At 59.1% G+C, this 19,976-nt stretch overlaps 2 protein-coding genes across 2 annotated transcripts in view; both read left to right on the plus strand.

The window, feature by feature from the left end:
• The window catches only part of LOC139250204 (histone-lysine N-methyltransferase 2B-like), a 44,316-nt gene extending 39,349 nt beyond the window's left edge, over window positions 1–4,967 (plus strand). The window contains exons 6-8 of the mRNA XM_070872698.1: window positions 607–867; window positions 2,103–2,177; window positions 4,847–4,967. Of these exons, the coding sequence (XP_070728799.1) occupies window positions 607–867; window positions 2,103–2,177; window positions 4,847–4,875 (365 nt within the window). The 3' untranslated portion in view covers window positions 4,876–4,967. The remainder of the gene's footprint in view (window positions 1–606; window positions 868–2,102; window positions 2,178–4,846) is intronic.
• Window positions 4,939–19,970, plus strand: LOC139250205 (histone-lysine N-methyltransferase 2B-like). Its single transcript, XM_070872700.1, has 5 exons — window positions 4,939–5,020; window positions 10,699–10,806; window positions 11,903–11,986; window positions 15,140–15,269; window positions 19,262–19,970. Exons 2-5 carry the CDS (start codon window positions 10,715–10,717, stop codon window positions 19,535–19,537), a joined length of 582 nt encoding a protein of 193 aa, XP_070728801.1. The 5' UTR covers window positions 4,939–5,020; window positions 10,699–10,714; the 3' UTR covers window positions 19,538–19,970.
• Window positions 19,971–19,976: the final 6 nt, after the last annotated feature.

Genomic DNA, 19,976 nt, shown 5'->3' on the forward strand with positions numbered 1-19,976 from the left:
GCAGCTTTGGTCTCCTTACCTAAGGAAGGATATACTTGCCATAGAGGAAGTGCAGCGAAGGTTCACCAGACTGATTCCTGGGATGGCAGGACTGTCGGTATGAGGAGAGATTGGGTCGACTGGGCCTGTATTCACTGGGGTTTAGAAGAATGAGAGGGGATCTCATTGAAAGGTATAAAATTCTGACGGGGTTGGACAGACTGGATGCGGGGACGATGTTTCCCCAGGGGCTGGGAAGTCTAGAACAAGGAGGTCACACAGTCTCAGGATACTGGGCGGGAAATTTAGGCCCGAGATGAGGAGAAACGTTCTCACTCGGAGGGTGGTGAACCTGTGGAATTCTCTACCACAGAAGGCTGTGGAGATCAAGTCACTGAATATATTTAAGAGGGAGAGAGATAGATTTCTAGACACAAAAGGCATCAAGGGGTGTTGGGAGAAAGCGGGAATATGGTGTTGAGATAGAGGATCAGCCATGATCTCATTGAATGGCGGAGCAGGCTCGAGGGGCCGAATGGCCCACTCCTGCCCCGAGTTGCTCCATTTCTGCACCGCGGGATCACAGCGCCCCGTTTCTAAGGCTTTTTATCCCCACCGTTCCAACAGCCGAGTTGAGTTCAGACGAGGATCCCGTGCCCTCTCCCTGTGGTAAAGAGGACGAGGATGATGACGAGGATGACGAGGAAGATGATGATGACGACGAGGAGGAGGAGGAGGAGGAGGAGGATGAGGAAGACGAGGACGACCAGGACGAGAAGGACAAGGAGAACTGGCGGGGGTCGGAGTCGCAGAAACGACACGGACCGCACTTGCGCTTTGAGATCACCAGCGACGACGGCTTCAACGTTTCTGCGGACAGCATCGACGGTGAGGGGGGGGCGCAGGGGGTCCCGAGTGGTGGCAGTGGGTCCGCACTGTCGGAGGGGCGGTACTGAGGGAGTGTCGGAGGGGCGGTACTGAGGGAGTGTCAGAGGGGCGGTACTGAGGGAGTGTCGGAGGGGCAGTACTGAGGGAGTGTCGGAGGGGCGGTACTGAGGGAGTGTCGGAGGGGCGGTACTGAGGGAGTGTCGGAGGGGCAGTACTGAGGGAGTGCCGCACTGTCGGAGGGGCGGTACTGAGGGAGTGTCGGAGGGGCGGTACTGAGGGAGTGTCGGAGGGGCGGTACTGAGGGAGCGCCGCACTGTCGGAGGGGCAGTACTGAGGGAGCACCGCACGGTCGGAGGGGCAGTACTGAGGGAGCTCCGCACTGTCGGAGGGGCGGTACTGAGGGAGTGCCGCACTGTCGGAGGGGCAGTACTGAGGGAGTGCCGCACTGTCGGAGGGGCAGTACTGGGGGAGCACCGCACTGTCGGAGGGGCGGTACTGAGGGAGCGCCGCACTGTCGGAGGGGCAGTACTGAGGGAGCGCCGCACTGTCGGAGGGGCGGTACTGAGGGAGCGCCGCACTGTCGGAGGGGCGGTACTGAGGGAGCGCCGCACTGTCGGAGGGGCGGTACTGAGGGAGCGCCGCACTGTCGGAGGGGCGGTACTGAGGGAGCGCCGCACTGTCGGAGGGTCAGTACTGAGGGAGTGCCGCACTGTCGGAGGGGCAGTACTGAGGGTTGAAGTATATGATCCCCTGGCCACGATCGGAAGAAGGACAGGGTGCAGTGAGATTGAAACACGGGGGATGGGAGGGATGGGTTCGGAAGCACAGTGATTGAAGTCATTCACATTAATTGACACTCGCTCTCTCTCTCTCTCTCTCTCTCTCTCTCTCTCTCTCTTCTTTCTCTCTGTCTCTCTCCCTCTCTCTCTCTCTCTCTCTCTCTGTCTCTGTCTCTGTCTCTGTCTCTGTCTCTCTCTCTCTCTGTCTCTCTCTCTGTCTCTCTCTCTCTCTCTCTCTCTCTCTCTCTCTCTGTCTCTCTCTCTCTGTCTCTCTCTCTCTCTCTCTCTGTCTCTCTCTGTCTCTGTCTCTCTCTCTCTGTCTCTCTCTCTCTCTCTCTCTGTCTCTCTCTCTCTCTCTCTCTGTCTCTCTCTCTCTCTCTCTGTCTCTCTCTCTGTCTCTCTCTCTCTCTCTCTCTCTCTCTCTGTCTCTCTCTCTCCCTCCCCCCCCCTGTACAGGGGCCTGGAAAGCAGTGTTGGACAAGGTGCTGGAAGCTCGGGCCAACGCCCGGCTCAAACAGATCTCATTCGCAGGTGAGCTGAACACACCCCCCCCCCTCCCCCAGCTGTGTGTGATCCCCCTCCCCCAGCTGTATGTGATATCCCCCCTCCCCCAGCTGTGTGTGATATCCCCCCCTCCCCCAGCTGTGTGTGATATCCCCCCTCCCCCAGCTGTGTGTGATATCCCCCCTCCCCCAGCTGTGTGTGATATCCCCCCCTCCCCCAGATGTGTGTGATCCCCCTCCCCCAGCTGTGTGTGATATCCCCCCCTCCCCCAGCTGTGTGTGATATCCCCCCTCCCCCAGCTGTGTGTGATATCCCCCCTCCCCCAGCTGTGTGTGATATCCCCCCTCCCCCAGCTGTGTGTGATATCCCCCCTCCCCCAGCTGTGTGTGATATCCCCCCCTCCCCCAGCTGTGTGTGATATCCCCCCCTCCCCCAGCTGTGTGTGATATCCCCCCTCCCCCAGCTGTGTGTGATATCCCCCCCCTCCCCCAGCTGTGTGTGATATCCCCCTCCCCCAGCTGTGTGTGATCCCCCTCCCCCAGCTGTGTGTGATCCCCCTCCCCCAGCTGTGTGTGATCCCCCTCCCCCAGCTGTGTGTGATCCCCCTCCCCCAGCTGTGTGTGATCCCCCTCCCCCAGCTGTGTGTGATCCCCCTCCCCCAGCTGTGTGTGATCCCCCTCCCCCAGCTGTGTGTGATCCCCCTCCCCCAGCTGTGTGTGATCCCCCTCCCCCAGCTGTGTGTGATCCCCCTCCCCCAGCTGTGTGTGATCCCCCTCCCCCAGCTGTGTGTGATCCCCCTCCCCCAGCTGTGTGTGATCCCCCTCCCCCAGCTGTGTGTGATCCCCCTCCCCCAGCTGTGTGTGATCCCCCTCCCCCAGCTGTGTGTGATCCCCCTCCCCCAGCTGTGTGTGATCCCCCTCCCCCAGCTGTGTGTGATCCCCCTCCCCCAGCTGTGTGTGATATCCCCCCCTCCCCCAGCTGTGTGTGATATCCCCCCCTCCCCCAGCTGTGTGTGATATCCCCCTCCCCCAGCTGTGTGTGATATCCCCCTCCCCCAGCTGTGTGTGATCCCCCTCCCCCAGCTGTGTGTGATCCCCCTCCCCCAGCTGTGTGTGATATCCCCCTCCCCCAGCTGTGTGTGATATCCCCCTCCCCCAGCTGTGTGTGATCCCCCTCCCCCAGCTGTGTGTGATCCCCCCCTCCCCCAGCTGTGTGTGATCCCCCTCCCCCAGCTGTGTGTGATATCCCCCTCCCCCAGCTGTGTGTGATCCCCCTCCCCCAGCTGTGTGTGATCCCCCTCCCCCAGCTGTGTGTGATATCCCCCCCTCCCCCAGCTGTGTGTGATCCCCCTCCCCCAGCTGTGTGTGATATCCCCCCCTCCCCCAGCTGTGTGTGATCCCCCTCCCCCAGCTGTGTGTGATATCCCCCCCTCCCCCAGCTGTGTGTGATCCCCCTCCCCCAGCTGTGTGTGATCCCCCTCCCCCAGCTGTGTGTGATATCCCCCTCCCCCAGCTGTGTGTGATCCCCCCCCCCTCCCCCAGCTGTGTGTCCAGCTGTTGTTGGTGATATCCCCCCTCCCCCAGCTGTGTGTGATCCCCCCCCCTCACTGACCGTGCTGTGTGATCCCCCTCCCCCAGCTGTGTGTGATCCCCCCCCCTCACTGACCGTGCTGTGATCCCCCCCCCCCACCTGACCGTGCTGTGTGATCCCCCTCCCCCACTGACCGTGCTGTGTGTGATCCCCCCCCCCCCTCTCACTGACCGTGCTGTGTGTGATCCCCCCCCCCCCTCTCACTGACCGTGCTGTGTGAGATCCCCCCCTCACTGACCGTGCTGTGTGATCCCCCCCCCCCTCACTGACCGTGCTGTGTGATCCCCCCCCCCTCACTGACCGTGCTGTGTGATCCCCCCCCTCACTGACCGTGCTGTGTGATCCCCCCCCTCACTGACCGTGCTGTGTGATCCCCCCCCCCCCTCACTGACCGTGCTGTGTGATCCCCCCCCTCACTGACCGTGCTGTGTGATCCCCCCCCCTCACTGACCGTGCTGTGTGATCCCCCTCCCCCAGCTGTGTGTGATCCCCCCCCTCACTGACCGTGCTGTGATCCCCCCCCCCCCTCACTGACCGTGCTGTGTGTGATCCCCCCCTCACTGACCGTGCTGTGTGATCCCCCCCCCCTCACTGACCGTGCTGTGTGATCCCCCCCCCCCCCTCACTGACCGTGCTGTGTGATCCCCCCCCTCACTGACCGTGCTGTGTGTGATCCCCCCCCTCACTGACCGTGCTGTGTGATCCCCCCCCTCACTGACCGTGCTGTGTGTGATCCCCCCCTCACTGACCGTGCTGTGTGTGATCCCCCCCCTCACTGACCGTGCTGTGAGATCCCCCCCCCTCACTGACCGTGCTGTGTGATCCCCCCCTCACTGACCGTGCTGTGTGATCCCCCCCCTCACTGACCGTGCTGTGTGTGTGATCCCCCCCCTCACTGACCGTGCTGTGTGTGATATCCCCCCCCCCTCACTGACCGTGCTGTGTGTGACCCCCCCTCACTGACCGTGCTGTGTGATCCCCCCCCCCCCTCACTGACCGTGCTGTGTGTGACCCCCCCCTCACTGACCGTGCTGTGTGTGATCCCCCCCCCCTCACTGACCGTGCTGTGTGATCCCCCCCCCCTCACTGACCGTGCTGTGTTCCAGGGATGACGGGCCCCGGTGCCTCGGGCTGACACACGACCCTGTGCTCTTCCTCGTCGAGCAGCTGTTCGGGGCACGGCACTGCCGCAAGTACAAGTTCCGCTTCCACAAGCACGCCAAGGTCGAAGAGCCCCCCCTCAACCCCCACGGCTGTGTCCGGGCCGAAATCGGGAGCAGGTGAGGTGTGAACTGTGTCGCGCCCCATTGTTGGGACTGCGGTAACTCTCCCCGCACGGTGACGGGACGTGGGTCTGTGTCTGTGATTCCCCCCGCCCGGTGACGGGACGTGGGTCTGTGTCTGTGTGATTCCCCCGCACGGTGACGGACGTGGGTCTGTGTCTGTGTGATTCCCCCCGCACGGTGACGGGACGTGGGTCTGTGTCTGTGTGATTCCCCCCGCACGGTGACGGGACGTGGGTCTGTGTCTGTGTGATTCCCCGCACGGTGACGGGACGTGGGTCTGTGTCTGTGATTCCCCCCGCACGGTGACGGGACGCGGGTCTGTGTCTGTGTGATTCCCCCCGCACGGTGACGGGACACGGGTCTGTGTCTGTGATTCCCCCCGCACGGTGACGGGACGTGGGTCTGTGTCTGTGATTCCCCCCGCACGGTGACGGGACGTGGGTCTGTGTCTGTGTGATTCCCCGCACGGTGACGGGACGTGGGTCTGTGTCTGTGTGATTCCCCCCGCACGGTGACGGGACGTGGGACTGTGTCTGTGTGATTCCCCCCGCACGGTGACGGGACGTGGGTCTGTGTCTGTGATTCCCCCCGCACGGTGACGGGACGTGGGTCTGTGTCTGTGTGATTCCCCCGTACGGTGACGGGACACGGGTCTGTGTCTGTGTGATTCCCCCGCACGGTGACGGGACGTGGGTCTGTGTCTGTGTGATTCCCCCGCACGGTGACGGGACGTGGGTCTGTGTCTGTGTGATTCCCCGCCATGGTGACGGGACGTGGGTCTGTGTCTGTGATTCCCCGCACGGTGACGGGACGTGGGTCTGTGTCTGTGTGATTCCCCCGCACGGTGACGGGACACGGGTCTGTGTCTGTGTGATTCCCCCGTACGGTGACGGGACGTGGGTCTGTGTCTGTGATTCCCCCCGCACGGTGACGGGACGTGGGGTCTGTGTCTGTGTGATTCCCCCCGCACGGTGACGGGACACGGGTCTGTGTCTGTGATTCCCCCGCACGGTGACGGGACACGGGTCTGTGTCTGTGTGATTCCCCCCGCACGGTGACGGGGACGTGGGTCTGTGTCTGTGATCCCCGCACGGTGACGGGACGTGGGTCTGTGTCTGTGTGATTACCCCGCACGGTGACGGGACGTGGGTCTGTGTCTGTGTGATTCCCCGCACGGTGACGGGACGTGGGTCTGTGTCTGTGTGATTCCCCCCGCACGGTGACGGGACGTGGGTCTGTGTCTGTGTGATTCCCCCCGCACGGTGACGGGACGTGGGTCTGTGTCTGTGATTCCCCGCACGGTGACGGGACACGGGTCTGTGTCTGTGATTCCCCCGCACGGTGACGGGACACGGGTCTGTGTCTGTGTGATTCCCCCGCACGGTGACGGGACGTGGGTCTGTGTCTGTGATTCCCCGCACGGTGACGGGACACGGGTCTGTGTCTGTGTGATTCCCCCCGCACGGTGACGGGACGTGGGTCTGTGTCTGTGTGATTCCCCCGCACGGTGACGGGACGTGGGTCTGTGTCTGTGTGATTCCCCCCGCACGGTGACGGGACGTGGGTCTGTGTCTGTGTGATTCCCCCGCACGGTGACGGGACGTGGGTCTGTGTCTGTGATTCCCCCCGCACGGTGACGGGACGTGGGTCTGTGTCTGTGTGATTCCCCCGCACGGTGACGGGACACGGGTCTGTGTCTGTGATTCCCCGCACGGTGACGGGACACGGGTCTGTGTCTGTGTGATTCCCCCCGCACGGTGACGGGACGTGGGTCTGTGTCTGTGATTCCCCGCACGGGTGACGGGACGTGGGTCTGTGTCTGTGTGATTCCCCCGCACGGTGACGGGACGCGGGTCTGTGTCTGTGTGATTCCCCGCACGGTGACGGGACGTGGGTCTGTGTCTGTGTGATTCCCCGCACGGTGACGGGACACGGGTCTGTGTCTGTGATTCCCCCCGCACGGTGACGGGACGTGGGTCTGTGTCTGTGTGATTCCCCCGCACGGTGACGGGACACGGGTCTGTGTCTGTGATTCCCCCCGCACGGTGACGGACACGGGTCTGTGTCTGTGATTCCCCCCGCACGGTGATGGGACACGGGTCTGTGTCTGTGATTCCCCCGCACGGTGACGGGACACGGGTCTGTGTCTGTGATTCCCCCCGCACGGTGACGGGACACGGGTCTGTGTCTGTGATTCCCCCCGCACGGTGACGGGACACGGGTCTGTGTCTGTGATTCCCCCCGCACGGTGACGGGACGTGGGTCTGTGTCTGTGTGATTCCCCCCGCACGGTGACGGGACACGGGTCTGTGTCTGTGATTCCCCCGCACGGTGATGGGACACGGGTCTGTGTCTGTGATTCCCCCCGCACGGTGACGGGACGTGGTTCTGTGTCTGTGTGATTCCCCCCGCACGGTGACGGGACACGGGTCTGTGTCTGTGTGATTCCCCGCACGGTGACGGGACGTGGGTCTGTGTCTGTGATTCCCCCCGCACGGTGACGGGACGCGGGTCTGTGTCTGTGTGATTCCCCCGCACGGTGACGGGACACGGGTCTGTGTCTGTGTGATTCCCCCGCACGGTGACGGGACACGGGTCTGTGTCTGTGTGATTCCCCCGCACGGTGTCGGGACGTGGGTCTGTGTCTGTGATTCCCCCGCACGGTGACGGGACACGGGTCTGTGTCTGTGTGATTCCCCCCGCACGGTGACGGGACACGGGTCTGTGTCTGTGATTCCCCCGCACGGTGACGGGACGTGGGTCTGTGTCTGTGATTCCCCCGCACGGTGACGGGACACGGGTCTGTGTCTGTGTGATTCCCCCGCACGGTGACGGGACACGGGTCTGTGTCTGTGTGATTCCCCCGCACGGTGACGGGACGTGGGTCTGTGTCTGTGTGATTCCCCCGCACGGTGACGGGACGTGGGTCTGTGTCTGTGTGATTCCCCCCGCACGGTGACGGGACCTGGGTCTGTGTCTGTGATTCCCCCCGCACGGTGACGGGACGTGGGTCTCTGTCTGTGTGATTCCCCCGCACGGTGACGGGACGTGGGTCTGTGTCTGTGTGATTCCCCCGCACGGTGACGGGACGTGGGTCTGTGTCTGTGATTCCCCCCGCACGGTGACGGGACGTGGGTCTGTGTCTGTGATTCCCCGCACGGTGACGGGACGCGGGTCTGTGTCTGTGTGATTCCCCCGCACGGTGACGGGACGTGGGTCTGTGTCTGTGTGATTCCCCCGCACGGTGACGGGACACGGGTCTGTGTCTGTGTGATTCCCCCGCACGGTGACGGGACGTGGGTCTGTGTCTGTGTGATTCCCCCGCACGGTGACGGGACGTGGGTCTGTGTCTGTGATTCCCCCCGCACGGTGACGGGACACGGGTCTGTGTCTGTGTGATTCCCCCGCACGGTGACGGGACGTGGGTCTGTGTCTGTGATTCCCCGCACGGTGACGGGACGCGGGTCTGTGTCTGTGTGATTCCCCGCACGGTGACGGGACGTGGGTCTGTGTCTGTGTGATTCCCCGCACGGTGACGGGACGTGGGTCTGTGTCTGTGATTCCCCCCGCACGGTGACGGGACTTGGGTCTGTGTCTGTGATTCCCCCGCACGGTGACGGGACACGGGTCTGTGTCTGTGTGATTCCCCCGCACGGTGACGGGACGTGGGTCTGTGTCTGTGATTCCCCCGCACGGTGACGGGACACGGGTCTGTGTCTGTGATTCCCCCCGCACGGTGACGGGACGTGGGTCTGTGTCTGTGTGATTCCCCCGCACGGTGACGGGACACGGGTCTGTGTCTGTGATTCCCCGCACGGTGACGGGACGTGGGTCTGTGTCTGTGTGATTCCCCCCGCACGGTGACGGGACACGGGTCTGTGTCTGTGATTCCCCGCACGGTGACGGGACGTGGGTCTGTGTCTGTGTGATTCCCCCCGAACGGTGACGGGACACGGGTCTGTGTCTGTGTGATTCCCCCCGCACGGTGACGGGACACGGGTCTGTGTCTGTGTGATTCCCCCGCACGGTGAGGGACATGGGTCTGTGTCTGTGTGATTCCCCCCGCACGGTGACGGGACGTGGGTCTGTGTCTGTGTGATTCCCCCCGCACGGTGACGGGACACGGGTCTGTGTCTGTGTGATTCCCCCCGCACGGTGACGGGACACGGGTCTGTGTCTGTGTGATTCCCCCCGCACGGTGACGGGACGTGGGTCTGTGTCTGTGATTCCCCCCGCACGGTGACGGGACACGGGTCTGTGTCTGTGATTCCCCCGCACGGTGACGGGACACGGGTCTGTGTCTGTGTGATTCCCCCCGCACGGTGACGGGACGTGGGTCTGTGTCTGTGATTCCCCCCGCACGGTGACGGGACACGGGTCTGTGTCTGTGATTCCCCCGCACGGTGACGGGACGTGGGTCTGTGTCTGTGTGATTCCCCCCGCACGGTGACGGGACGTGGGTCTGTGTCTGTGATTCCCCCGCACGGTGACGGGACGTGGGTCTGTGTCTGTGATTCCCCCCGCACGGTGACGGGACGTGGGTCTGTGTCTGTGATTCCCCCCCGCACGGTGACGGGACGTGGGTCTGTGTCTGTGATTCCCCCCGCACGGTGACGGGACACGGGTCTGTGTCTGTGATTCCCCCCGCACGGTGACGGGACGTGGGTCTGTGTCTGTGATTCCCCCCGCACGGTGACGGGACACGGGTCTGTGTCTGTGTGATTCCCCGCACGGTGACGGGACGTGGGTCTGTGTCTGTGTGATTCCCCCCGCACGGTGAGGGGACGTGGGTCTGTGTCTGCGTGATTCCCCCGCACGGTGACAGGACATTGGTCTGTGTCTGTGATTTCCCCCGCACGGTGACGGGACGTGGGTCTGTGTCTGTGTGATTCCCCGCACGGTGACGGGACGTGGGTCTGTGTCTGTGATTCCCCCGCACGGTGAGGGGACACGGGTCTGTGTCTGTGATTCCCCCGCACGGTAACGGGACGTGGGTCTGTGCCTGTGATTCCCCCGCACGGTGACGGGACGTGGGTCTGTGTCTGTGTGATTCCCCCCGCACGGTGACGGGACGTGGGTCTGTGTCTGTGTGATTCCCCCCGCACGGTGACGGGACGTGGGTCTGTGTCTGTGATTCCCCCCGCACGGTGACGGGACGCGGGTCTGTGTCTGTGTGATTCCCCCGCACGGTGACGGGACACGGGTCTGTGTCTGTGTGATTCCCCCCGCACGGTGACGGGACACGGGTCTGTGTCTGTGTGATTCCCCCCGCATGGTGAGGGGACACGGGTCTGTGTCTGTGATTCCCCCGCACGGTGACAGGACGTGGGTCTGTGTCTGTGATTCCCCCCGCACGGTGACGGGACGCGGGTCTGTGTCTGTGTGATTCCCCCGCACGGTGACGGGACACGGGTCTGTGTCTGTGTGATTCCCCCCGCACGGTGACGGGACACGGGTCTGTGTCTGTGTGATTCCCCCCGCATGGTGAGGGGACACGGGTCTGTGTCTGTGATTCCCCCCGCACGGTGACGGGACGTGGGTCTGTGTCTGTGATTCCCCCGCACGGTGACTGGACACGGGTCTGTGTCTGTGTGATTCCCCCGCACGGTGACTGGACACGGGTCTGTGTCTTCTGTTCCCAATTCCTGACCCCTTTATTTTCTATCGTGCAGCAAATCGACGTTTGATATGTTCAATTTTCTGGCATCCCGCCATCGGAAGCTGCCGGAATACGGGTTCATTGATGAAGAGGAAGATGAGGTCCATCTAAAGTCAGCCAGGTACAGTCTTGAGTTTGCCGCAATACTGCTGGCCCTTCGAAAATCTCTTTACGACCGACACCAAGATTGTATAATGTGCCAGTACTGAGGGAGCACCGCACTGTCGGAGGGGCAGTACTGAGGGAGCACCGCACTGTGGGAGGGGCAGTACTGAGGGAGCACCGCACTGTGGGAGGGGCAGTACTGAGGGAGCACCGCACTGTGGGAGGGGCAGTACTGAGGGAGCACCGCACTGTGGGAGGGGCAGTACTGAGGGAGCACCGCACTGTCGGAGGGGCAGTACTGAGGGAGCACCGCACTGTCGGAGGGGCAGTACTGAGGGAGCTCCGCACTGTCGGAGGGGCAGTACTGAGGGAGCACCGCACTGTCGGAGGGGCAGTACTGAGGGAGTGCCGCACTGTCGGAGGGGCAGTACTGAGGGAGTGCCGCACTGTCGGAGGGGCAGTACTGAGGGAGTGCCGCACTGTCGGAGGGGCAGTACTGAGGGAGCGCCGCACTGTCGGAGGGGCAGTACTGAGGGAGCGCCGCACTATCGGGGGGGCAGTACTGAGAGTGCTGCACTGTCGGAGGGGCAGTACCGAGGGAGCACCGCAGTGTCGGAGGGGCAGTACTGAGGGAGTGCTGCACTGTCGGAGGGGCAGTACTGAGGGAGCACCGCACTGTCGGAGGGGCAGTACTGAGGGAGTGCCGCACTGTTGGAGGGGCAGTACTGAGGGAGCGCCGCACTGTCGGAGGGGCAGTACTGAGGGAGCGCCGCACTGTCGGAGGGGCAGTACTGAGGGAGTGCCGCACTGTCGGAGGGGCAGTACTGAGGGAGCACCGCACTGTCGGAGGGGCAGTACTGAGGAAGCACCGCACTGTCGGAGGGGCAGTACTGAGGGAGCACCGCACTGTCGGAGGGGCAGTACTGAGGAAGCACCGCACTGTCGGAGGGGCAGTACTGAGGGAGCACCGCTCTGTCGGAGGGAGCCCCGCACTGTTGGAGGGGCGGGAGCCAATGGGGTGCAGCTTGAGACGGAGGGGCGTTGCGGGGGGGGCGGTGAAAAGGGGAGATCGCTGGTGAAATGCTGGTTGTATTTTTTGTTTCTGACAATAGGCGGGCGACCAGCATGGACCTTCCGATGGCCATGAGGTTCAGGCACTTGAAGAAAACTTCCAAAGAAGCAGTGGGTGTCTACAGGTTAGTATCTGCCCCTCTCCCCCAGTGCACAGTCCCAGTACTGACCGAGAGAGCAAGTGTTTCTTCCATTGGATGGTTGGGGGTCCCTTTGGTCAATGTGTGTCCTCCTCCCCACAGATCTGCACAGAGCGGGTCAGAGGTGGGTATTCTGCGAGTGTCTCACCTCCTGACTCCCCAAAGCCTCTCCACCATCGACAAGACACCAGTCAGGAGGGTGAGGGAACACTCCCCACTTGCCTGGATGGTGCAGCTCCAACAAACACTCGAGAAGCTCAACACCATCCAGGACAAAGCAGCCACTCGATGGGCCACGCTCCCCACCACCTCCAACACTCACTCCCTCCACCACCTCCAACACTCACTCCCTCCACCACCTCCAACACTCACTCCCTCCACCACCTCCAACACTCGCTCCCTCCACCACCTCCAACACTCGCTCCCTCCACCACCTCCAACACTCGCTCCCTCCACCACCTCCAACACTCGCTCCCTCCACCACCTCCAACACTCGCTCCCTCCACCACCTCCAACACTCGCTCCCTCCACCACCTCCAACACTCGCTCCCTCCACCACCTCCAACACTCGCTCCCTCCACCACCTCCAACACTCGCTCCCTCCACCACCTCCAACACTCGCTCCCTCCACCACCTCCAACACTCGCTCCCTCCACCACCGGCGCACCGTGGCTGCAGTGTGCACCGTCTACAAGATGCACCGCGGCAACTCGCCAAGGCTTCTTCGGCAGCACCTCCCAAACCCGCGACCTCTACCCGCCTCGAAGGACAAGGGCAGCAGGTCCATGGGAACACCACCCCCTCCACGTTCCCCTCCCAGTCACACACACACCATCCCTCGACTTGGAAATATATCGGCCATTCCTTCATCGTCGCTGGGTCACAATCCCGGAACTCCCTCCCTAACAGCACTGTGGGAGCACCTTCACCACACGGACTGCAGCGGTTCAAGAAGGCGGCTCACCCCCACCTTCTCAAGGGGCAATTAGGGATGGGCAATAAATGCCGACCTTGCCAGCGATGCCCACATCTCGTGAATGTATTTTTTAAAAGCCCACACTCCCAGTACTTGGAGAGAGGAGATAACGTTCTGTGATACTCTCTGGAAGCCTGTACAAGCAGATCTGTGTGGTTAGAGTGTGCTTGCATCGTTAATGGGATAAGAACATACGAATTAGGAGCAGGAGTCGGCCATTCGGCCCCTCGAGTCTGCTCGGCCATTCAAGCTGATCTTCGACCTCAACTCCACTTTCCCGCCCGATCCCTCGATTCCCTTAATATCCAAAAATCTGTCAATCTCAGCCTTGAATATACTCAATGACTGAGCCTCCACAGCCCTCTGCGGCAGAGAGTTCCAACGAGAGGGTGTTTCCACTAATGGGGGAGACTAGAACTAGGGGGCATAATCTTAGAATAAGGGGCCGCCCATTTAAAACGGACATGAGGAGGAATTTCTTCTGAGGGTTGTAAATCTGTGGAATTCTCTGCCTCAGAGAGCTGTGGAGGCTGGGACATTGAATATATTTAAGGCGGAGATAGACAGATTTTTGAGCGATAAGGGAGTGAAGGGTTATGGGGAGTGGGCGGGGAAGTGGAGCTGAGTCCATGATCGGATCAGCCATGGTCGTATTAAATGGTGGAGCAGGCTCGAGGGGCCGAATGGCCGACTCCTGCTCCTATTTCTTATGTTCTTATTTACAGCCCCATGAGTGAAGAAATTTCTCCTCATCTCAGTCTTAAATGGCCGACCCCTTATCCTGAGACTGTGTGACCCCTGGTTCTAGAAACATCCTCCCTGCATCTATCCCGTCAAGCCCTGTGAGAATTGTGTACGTTTCAATGAGATCACCTCTCATTCTTCTAAATTCGAGAGAATATCGGCCTAGTCTGCTCAATATCTCCTCACAGGACAATGTAATATCTCCAAGTTTGCAGATGACACTAAGCTGGGTGGCGGTGTGAGCTGTGAGGAGGATGCTAAGAGGCTGCAGGGTGACTTGGACAGGTTAGGTGAGTGGGCAAATGCATGGCAGATGCAGTATAATGTGGATAAATGTGAGGTTATCCACTTTGGTGGCAAAAACAGAGAGGCAAAATATTATCTGAATGGTGACAGATTAGGAAAAGGGGAGGTGCAACGAGACCTGGGTGTCACGGTACATCAGTCATTGAAAGTTGGCATGCAGGTACAGCAGGCGGTGAAGAAGGCAAATGGCATGTTGGCCTTCATAGCGAGAGGATTTGAGTATAGGAGCAGGGAGGTCTTGCAGCAGTTGTTCAAGTCCTTGGTGAGGCCACACCTTGAATATTGTGTTCAGTTTTGGTCTCCTAATCTGAGGAAGTGCAGCGAAGGTTCACCAGAATGATTCCCGGGATGGCAGGACTGACATATGAAGAAAGACTGGATCGACTGGGCTTATATTCACTGGAATTTGGAAGAATGAGGGGGGAATCTCATAGAAACATATAAAATTCTGACGGGATTGGACAGGTTAGATGCAGGAAGAATGTTCCCGATGTTGGGGAAGTCCAGAACCAGGGGTCACAGTCTAAGGATAAGGGGTAAGCCATTTAGGACCGAGATGAGGAGAAACTTCTTCACCCAGAGAGTGGTGAACCTGTGGAATTCTCTACCACAGAGAGTTGTTGAAGCCAGTTCATTAGATATATTCAAAAGGGAGTTAGATATGGCCCCTACGGCTAAAGGGATCAACGGTTTCATGTATTCAACCAGCATTGTAACCCATGTATAAACTGACCTAAATTGTACACCGTGAGAACACTGACCACTAGGTGGGAGACACTCCTAACCTGGACCTTCAGGTATAAAAGGGTCAGCTCCACCCACCTTCATCACTTGAGTGCTATGGAATAAAGGACTGGTCACAGACTGACCTCTCAAGCATGGGCCTCGTGTGCATTTATACTGTGTAGTCAGGACCTATCAAAGGGGTGTGGAGAGAAGGCAGGAATGGGGTACTGAGGTGAATGATCAGCCATGATCATATTGAATGGTGGTGCAGGCTCGAAGGGCCCAATGGCCTACTCCTGCATCTATTGTCTAAGTTTCTAATTCTCCCCCCCCCCCCCCAATCCCAGGATGCCTGACTCTCACTCTCTCCCCCTCCCTTTCCGCAGGTCAGCAATACATGGCCGAGGACTCTTCTGTAAACGGAATATTGACGCCGGGGAGATGGTGATAGAATATTCCGGAATTGTCATTCGCTCCGTGTTGACGGACAAGCGGGAAAAATACTATGATAGCAAGGTAAGCAAACGTGTCCTCTCGGTACGCTGATTTGTGGGTTTAGGGTCAGTGCCTGTCCCCGGGGTATTGATGAGACTTATTTCGAGAAGAATTGAAGAGCAGAGAGGTTATGGCACATGTAGGGACAAGCAGGGTTAGACCACACTGGGAGCACTGTGCACAGTTCTGGTCTCCATATACCTGGGTTAGACCACACTTGGAGCACTGTGCACAGTTCTGGTCTCCATATACCTGGGTTAGACCACACTTGGAGCACCGTGCACAGTTCTGGTCTCCATATACCTGGGTTAGACCACACTTGGAGCACTGTGTACAGTTCTGGTCTCCATATACCTGGGTTAGACCACACTTGGAGCACCGTGCACAGTTCTGGTCTCCATATACCTGGGTTAGACCACACTTGGAGCACTGTGTAAGATTCTGGTCTCCATATACCTGGGTTAGACCACACTTGGAGCACTGTGTAAGGTTCTGGTCTCCATATACCTGGGTTAGACCACACTTGGAGCACCGTACACAGCTCTGGTCTCCATATACCTGGGTTAGACCACACTTGGAGCACTGTGCACAGTTCTGGTCTCCATATACCTGGGTTAGACCACACTTGGAGCACTGTGCACAGTTCTGGTCTCCATATACCTGGGTTAGACCACATTTGGAGCACAGTGTAAGGTTCTGGTCTCCATATACCTGGGTTAGTCCACACTTGGAGCACTGTGCACAGTTCTGGTCTCCATATACCTGGGTTAGACCACACTTGGAGCACCGTGCACAGTTCTGGCCTCCATATACCTGGATCAGACCACACTTGGAGCACTGTACACAGTTCTGGTCTCCATATACCTGGGTTAGACCACAGGTGGAGTGTAGCATGTTTCAGTGTAAGGGGATGTCGCAGTTGTGTGGGGCGGACTGGTTGGGCTGGGTGCTCTTTACCTGTCCGCCATTGTTCATCAGTTTATATGTAACCTTCAGGGCTGCTGACTGAGGGCCGTGCGGCTCTTTGTCGGCCGGCCTGGACACGATGGGACGGAATGGCCTCCTGCGCTGTAAATTTCTTATGTTTCTACACTCATCGTTTAAGAAACTGTCTATTTCTGTCTTAAATATATTCAATGTCCCGGCTTCCACAGCTCTCTGGGGCAGAGAATTCCACAGATTTACAACCCTCAGAGAAGAAATTCCTCCTCATCTCAGTTTTAAATGGGCGGCCCCTTATTCTAAGACCATGCCCCCTAGTTCTAGTCTCCCCCATCAGTGGGAACATCCTCTCTGCATCCACCTTGTCGAGCTCCCTCATAATCTGATACGTTTCGATAAGATCACCTCTCATTCTTCTGAATTCCAATGAGTAGAGGCCCAACCTCCTCAACCTTTCCTCATAAGTCAACCCCCTCATCCCCGGAATCAACCGAGTGAACCTTCTCTGAACTGCCTCCAAAGCAAGTATATCCTTTCGTAAATATGGAAACCAAAACTGCACGCAGTACTTCAGGTGTGGTCTCACCAATACCCTGTATAACTGGAGCAAGACTTCCCTGCTTTTATACTCCATCCCCTTTGCGATAAAGGCCAAGATTTCATTGGCCTTCCTGATCACTTGCTGTACCTGCATACTAACCTTTTGTGTTTCATGCACAAGTAACCCCCAGGTCCCGCTGTATTGCGGCACTTTGCAATCTTTCTCCATTTAAATAATAACTTGCTCTTTGATTTTTTTCTGCCAAAGTGCATGACCTCACACTTTCCAACATTATACTCCATCTACTCAATTTTTGCCCACTCACTTAGCCTGAATATGTCCTTTTGCAGATTTTTTGTGTCCTCCTCACACATTGCTTTTCCTCCCATCTTTGTATCGTCAGCAAACTTGTCTACGTTACACTCAGTCCCTTCTTCCAAATGGTTAATATAGATTGTAAATAGTTGGGGTCCCAGCACTGATCCCTGCGGCACCCCACTAGTTACTGGTTGCCAACCCGAGAATGAACCATTTATTCCGACTCTCTGTTCTCTGTTAGTTAGCCAATCCTCTATCCATGTTAATATATTACCCCCAACCCCGTGAACTTTTATCTTGTGCAGTAACCTTTTATGTGGCACCTTGTCAAATGCCTTCTGGAAATCCAAATACACCACATCCACTGGTTCCCCTTTATCCATCCTGTTCGTTACATCCTCAAAGAACTCCAGCAAATTTGTCAAACATGACTTCCCCTTCATAAATCCATGCTGACTCTGCCTGACCGAATTTTGCTTTTCCATAATGTCCTGCTACTGCTTCTTTAATAATGGACTCCAACATTTTCCCAACCACAGATGTTAGGCTAACTGCTCTATAGTTTCCTGCTTTTTGTCTGCCTCCTTTTTTAAATAGGGGCGTTACATTTGCAGTTTTTCAATCTGCTGGGACCTCCCCAGAATCCAGGAAATTTTGGTAAATTACAACCAATGCATCCACTATCCCTACCTCTACTTCTCAAGACCCGAGGATGCAAGCCATCAGGTCCAGGGGATTTAGCCGCCTTTAGTCCCATTATCTTACTGAGTGCCACCTCCTTAGTGATTGTGTTCAGTTCCTCCCCCCCATAGCCCCTAGACTATCCACTGTCAGAATATTGTTAGTGTCCTGTACCGTAAAGACTGATGCAAAATATTTGTTCAGAGTTTCTGCCATCTGCATGTTTCCCATTTACTAATTCCCCGGTCTCGTCTTCTAACGGGCCCAACGTTTTCCCAATAATTCTCTCTCTCTCTATCTCTCTCTCTCTCTCTCTCTCTCTCTCTCTCTCTCTCTCTCTCTCTCTCTCTCTCTCTCTCTCCCACCCCCCCCCCCCCCCCCACACACACACACACACACACCCCTGGCCCCAGGGTATCGATTGCTACATGTTCCACATCGACGACCGTCCCTGTCACAGGTGGGACAGATCGACGTTGAGGGAAGGGGAGGGTGGGACAGATAGACGTTGAGGGAAGGGGAGGGTGGGACAGATCGACGTTGAGGGAAGGGGAGGGTGGGACAGACAGACGTTGAGGGAAGGGGAGGGTGGGACAGATAGACGTTGAGGGAAGGGGAGGGTGGGACAGATCGACGTTGAGGGAAGGGGAGGGTGGGACAGACAGACGTTGAGGGAAGGGGAGGGTGGGACAGATAGACGTTGAGGGAAGGGGAGGGTGGGACAGATAGACGTTGAGGGAAGGGGAGGGTGGGACAGATCGACGTTGAGGGAAGGGGAGGGTGGGACAGATAGACGTTGAGGGAAGGGGAGGGTGGGACAGATAGACGTTGAGGGAAGGGGAGGGTGGGACAGATAGACGTTGAGGGAAGGGGGAGGGTGGGACAGATAGACGTTGAGGGAAGGGGAGGGTGGGATAGATAGACGTTGAGGGAAGGGGAGGGTGGGACAGATAGACGTTGAGGGAAGGGGAGGGTGGGACAGACAGACGTTGAGGGAAGGGGAGGGTGGGACAGACAGACGTTGAGGGAAGGGGAGGGTGGGACAGACAGACGTTGAGGGAAGGGGAGGGTGGGACAGGTTTGCCGCACGCTCCTTCCGCTGCCTGCGCTTGGTTTCTGCACGCTCTCGGCGACGAGACTCGAGGTGCTCAGCGCCCTCCCGGATGCACTCCCTCCACTTAGGGCGGACTGGTCTTTGGACCCAGGGACTTCCCAGGTGTCGGTGGAGGATGTTGCACTTTATCAGGGAGGGCTTTGAGGGTGGTCCCTTGTAACGTTTCCTCTGCCCACCTTTGGCTCGTTTGCCCGTGAAGGAGTTCCGAGTAGAGCGCTCGCTTTGGGGAGTCCCGTGTCTGGGGCGGGGGACATGCGGACAATGTGGCCCTGCCCAGCGGAGCTGATCAAGGTCATGAAGCTTAGCGATATTTTCTGGGCGGTGAGGGCCTTGGGGGTGGGGGGGGGGGGGGGAAATGTCTGCCCCAATGTTTCTACACTGGGTGTAATTCTCTCCGTGTCCTCCCTCTCCCCCCAGGGCATCGGCTGTTACATGTTCCGCATCGATGACTTCGAGGTGGTCGACGCCACCATGCACGGCAACGCCGCGCGCTTCATCAACCACTCCTGCGAGCCCAACTGCTACTCCCGGGTCATCAACGTGGAGGGCCAGAAACACATAGTCATCTTCGCCATGCGCAAGATCTACCGGGGCGAGGAGCTGACCTACGACTACAAGTTCCCCATCGAGGACGCCAGCAACAAGCTGCCCTGCAACTGCGGCGCCAAGAAGTGCCGTCGCTTCCTCAACTGAGCCGAGCAGCGGGCGGGCGAGCGTGATAGCGGGCGAGCGAGATAGCGGGCGAGCGAGAGCGCGGGAGGTGCTCGACTCCAACACCCCCCCCCCACTGTCCAACCACAGCCACCACCGGTCTCGGCGTCCAGACTCTTGGGTGCGGGCCAGACTCTCGGAGGGGGGTTAGACTTTGGGGGGGGGGGGGGGGGGGGGGAAAGAGAGGGGTGTGTGGGAGCAGGAACCCGAGACCTGGTTTACCCCGAAGCTCAAGGTGGTAGCCACACACCCCCCCCACCCCCCCGACCTTTCCTGTCTACCCCGATATTTAGTTGGCCGTGCTTGGCTCGAACAGTTGTCCCGTCCTCGATGCTCGGGAGAGGAGGAGCGATGGACGTTGGGCTTTGGCGGGAACGGCTCCTATCGGGGAAATGTCACCTTTTTCCCCCCCCCCGGGCCG

Source organism: Pristiophorus japonicus, unplaced genomic scaffold (genome assembly GCF_044704955.1).
Source record: "Pristiophorus japonicus isolate sPriJap1 unplaced genomic scaffold, sPriJap1.hap1 HAP1_SCAFFOLD_350, whole genome shotgun sequence".
In the NCBI taxonomy this organism is placed as follows: Eukaryota; Metazoa; Chordata; class Chondrichthyes; family Pristiophoridae; genus Pristiophorus; species Pristiophorus japonicus.

Bases quoted from the DNA above. Each gene is read 5' to 3' on its own strand.
- LOC139250205 (XM_070872700.1), top strand. From the start codon at position 10,715: ATGTTCAATTTTCTGGCATCCCGCCATCGGAAGCTGCCGGAATACGGG. The intron at 11,987-15,139 runs GTTAGTATCTGC...CCCTTTCCGCAG, and splicing joins GAAGCAGTGGGTGTCTACAG to GTCAGCAATACATGGCCGAG. The intron at 15,270-19,261 runs GTAAGCAAACGT...CTCTCCCCCCAG, and splicing joins AAAAATACTATGATAGCAAG to GGCATCGGCTGTTACATGTT.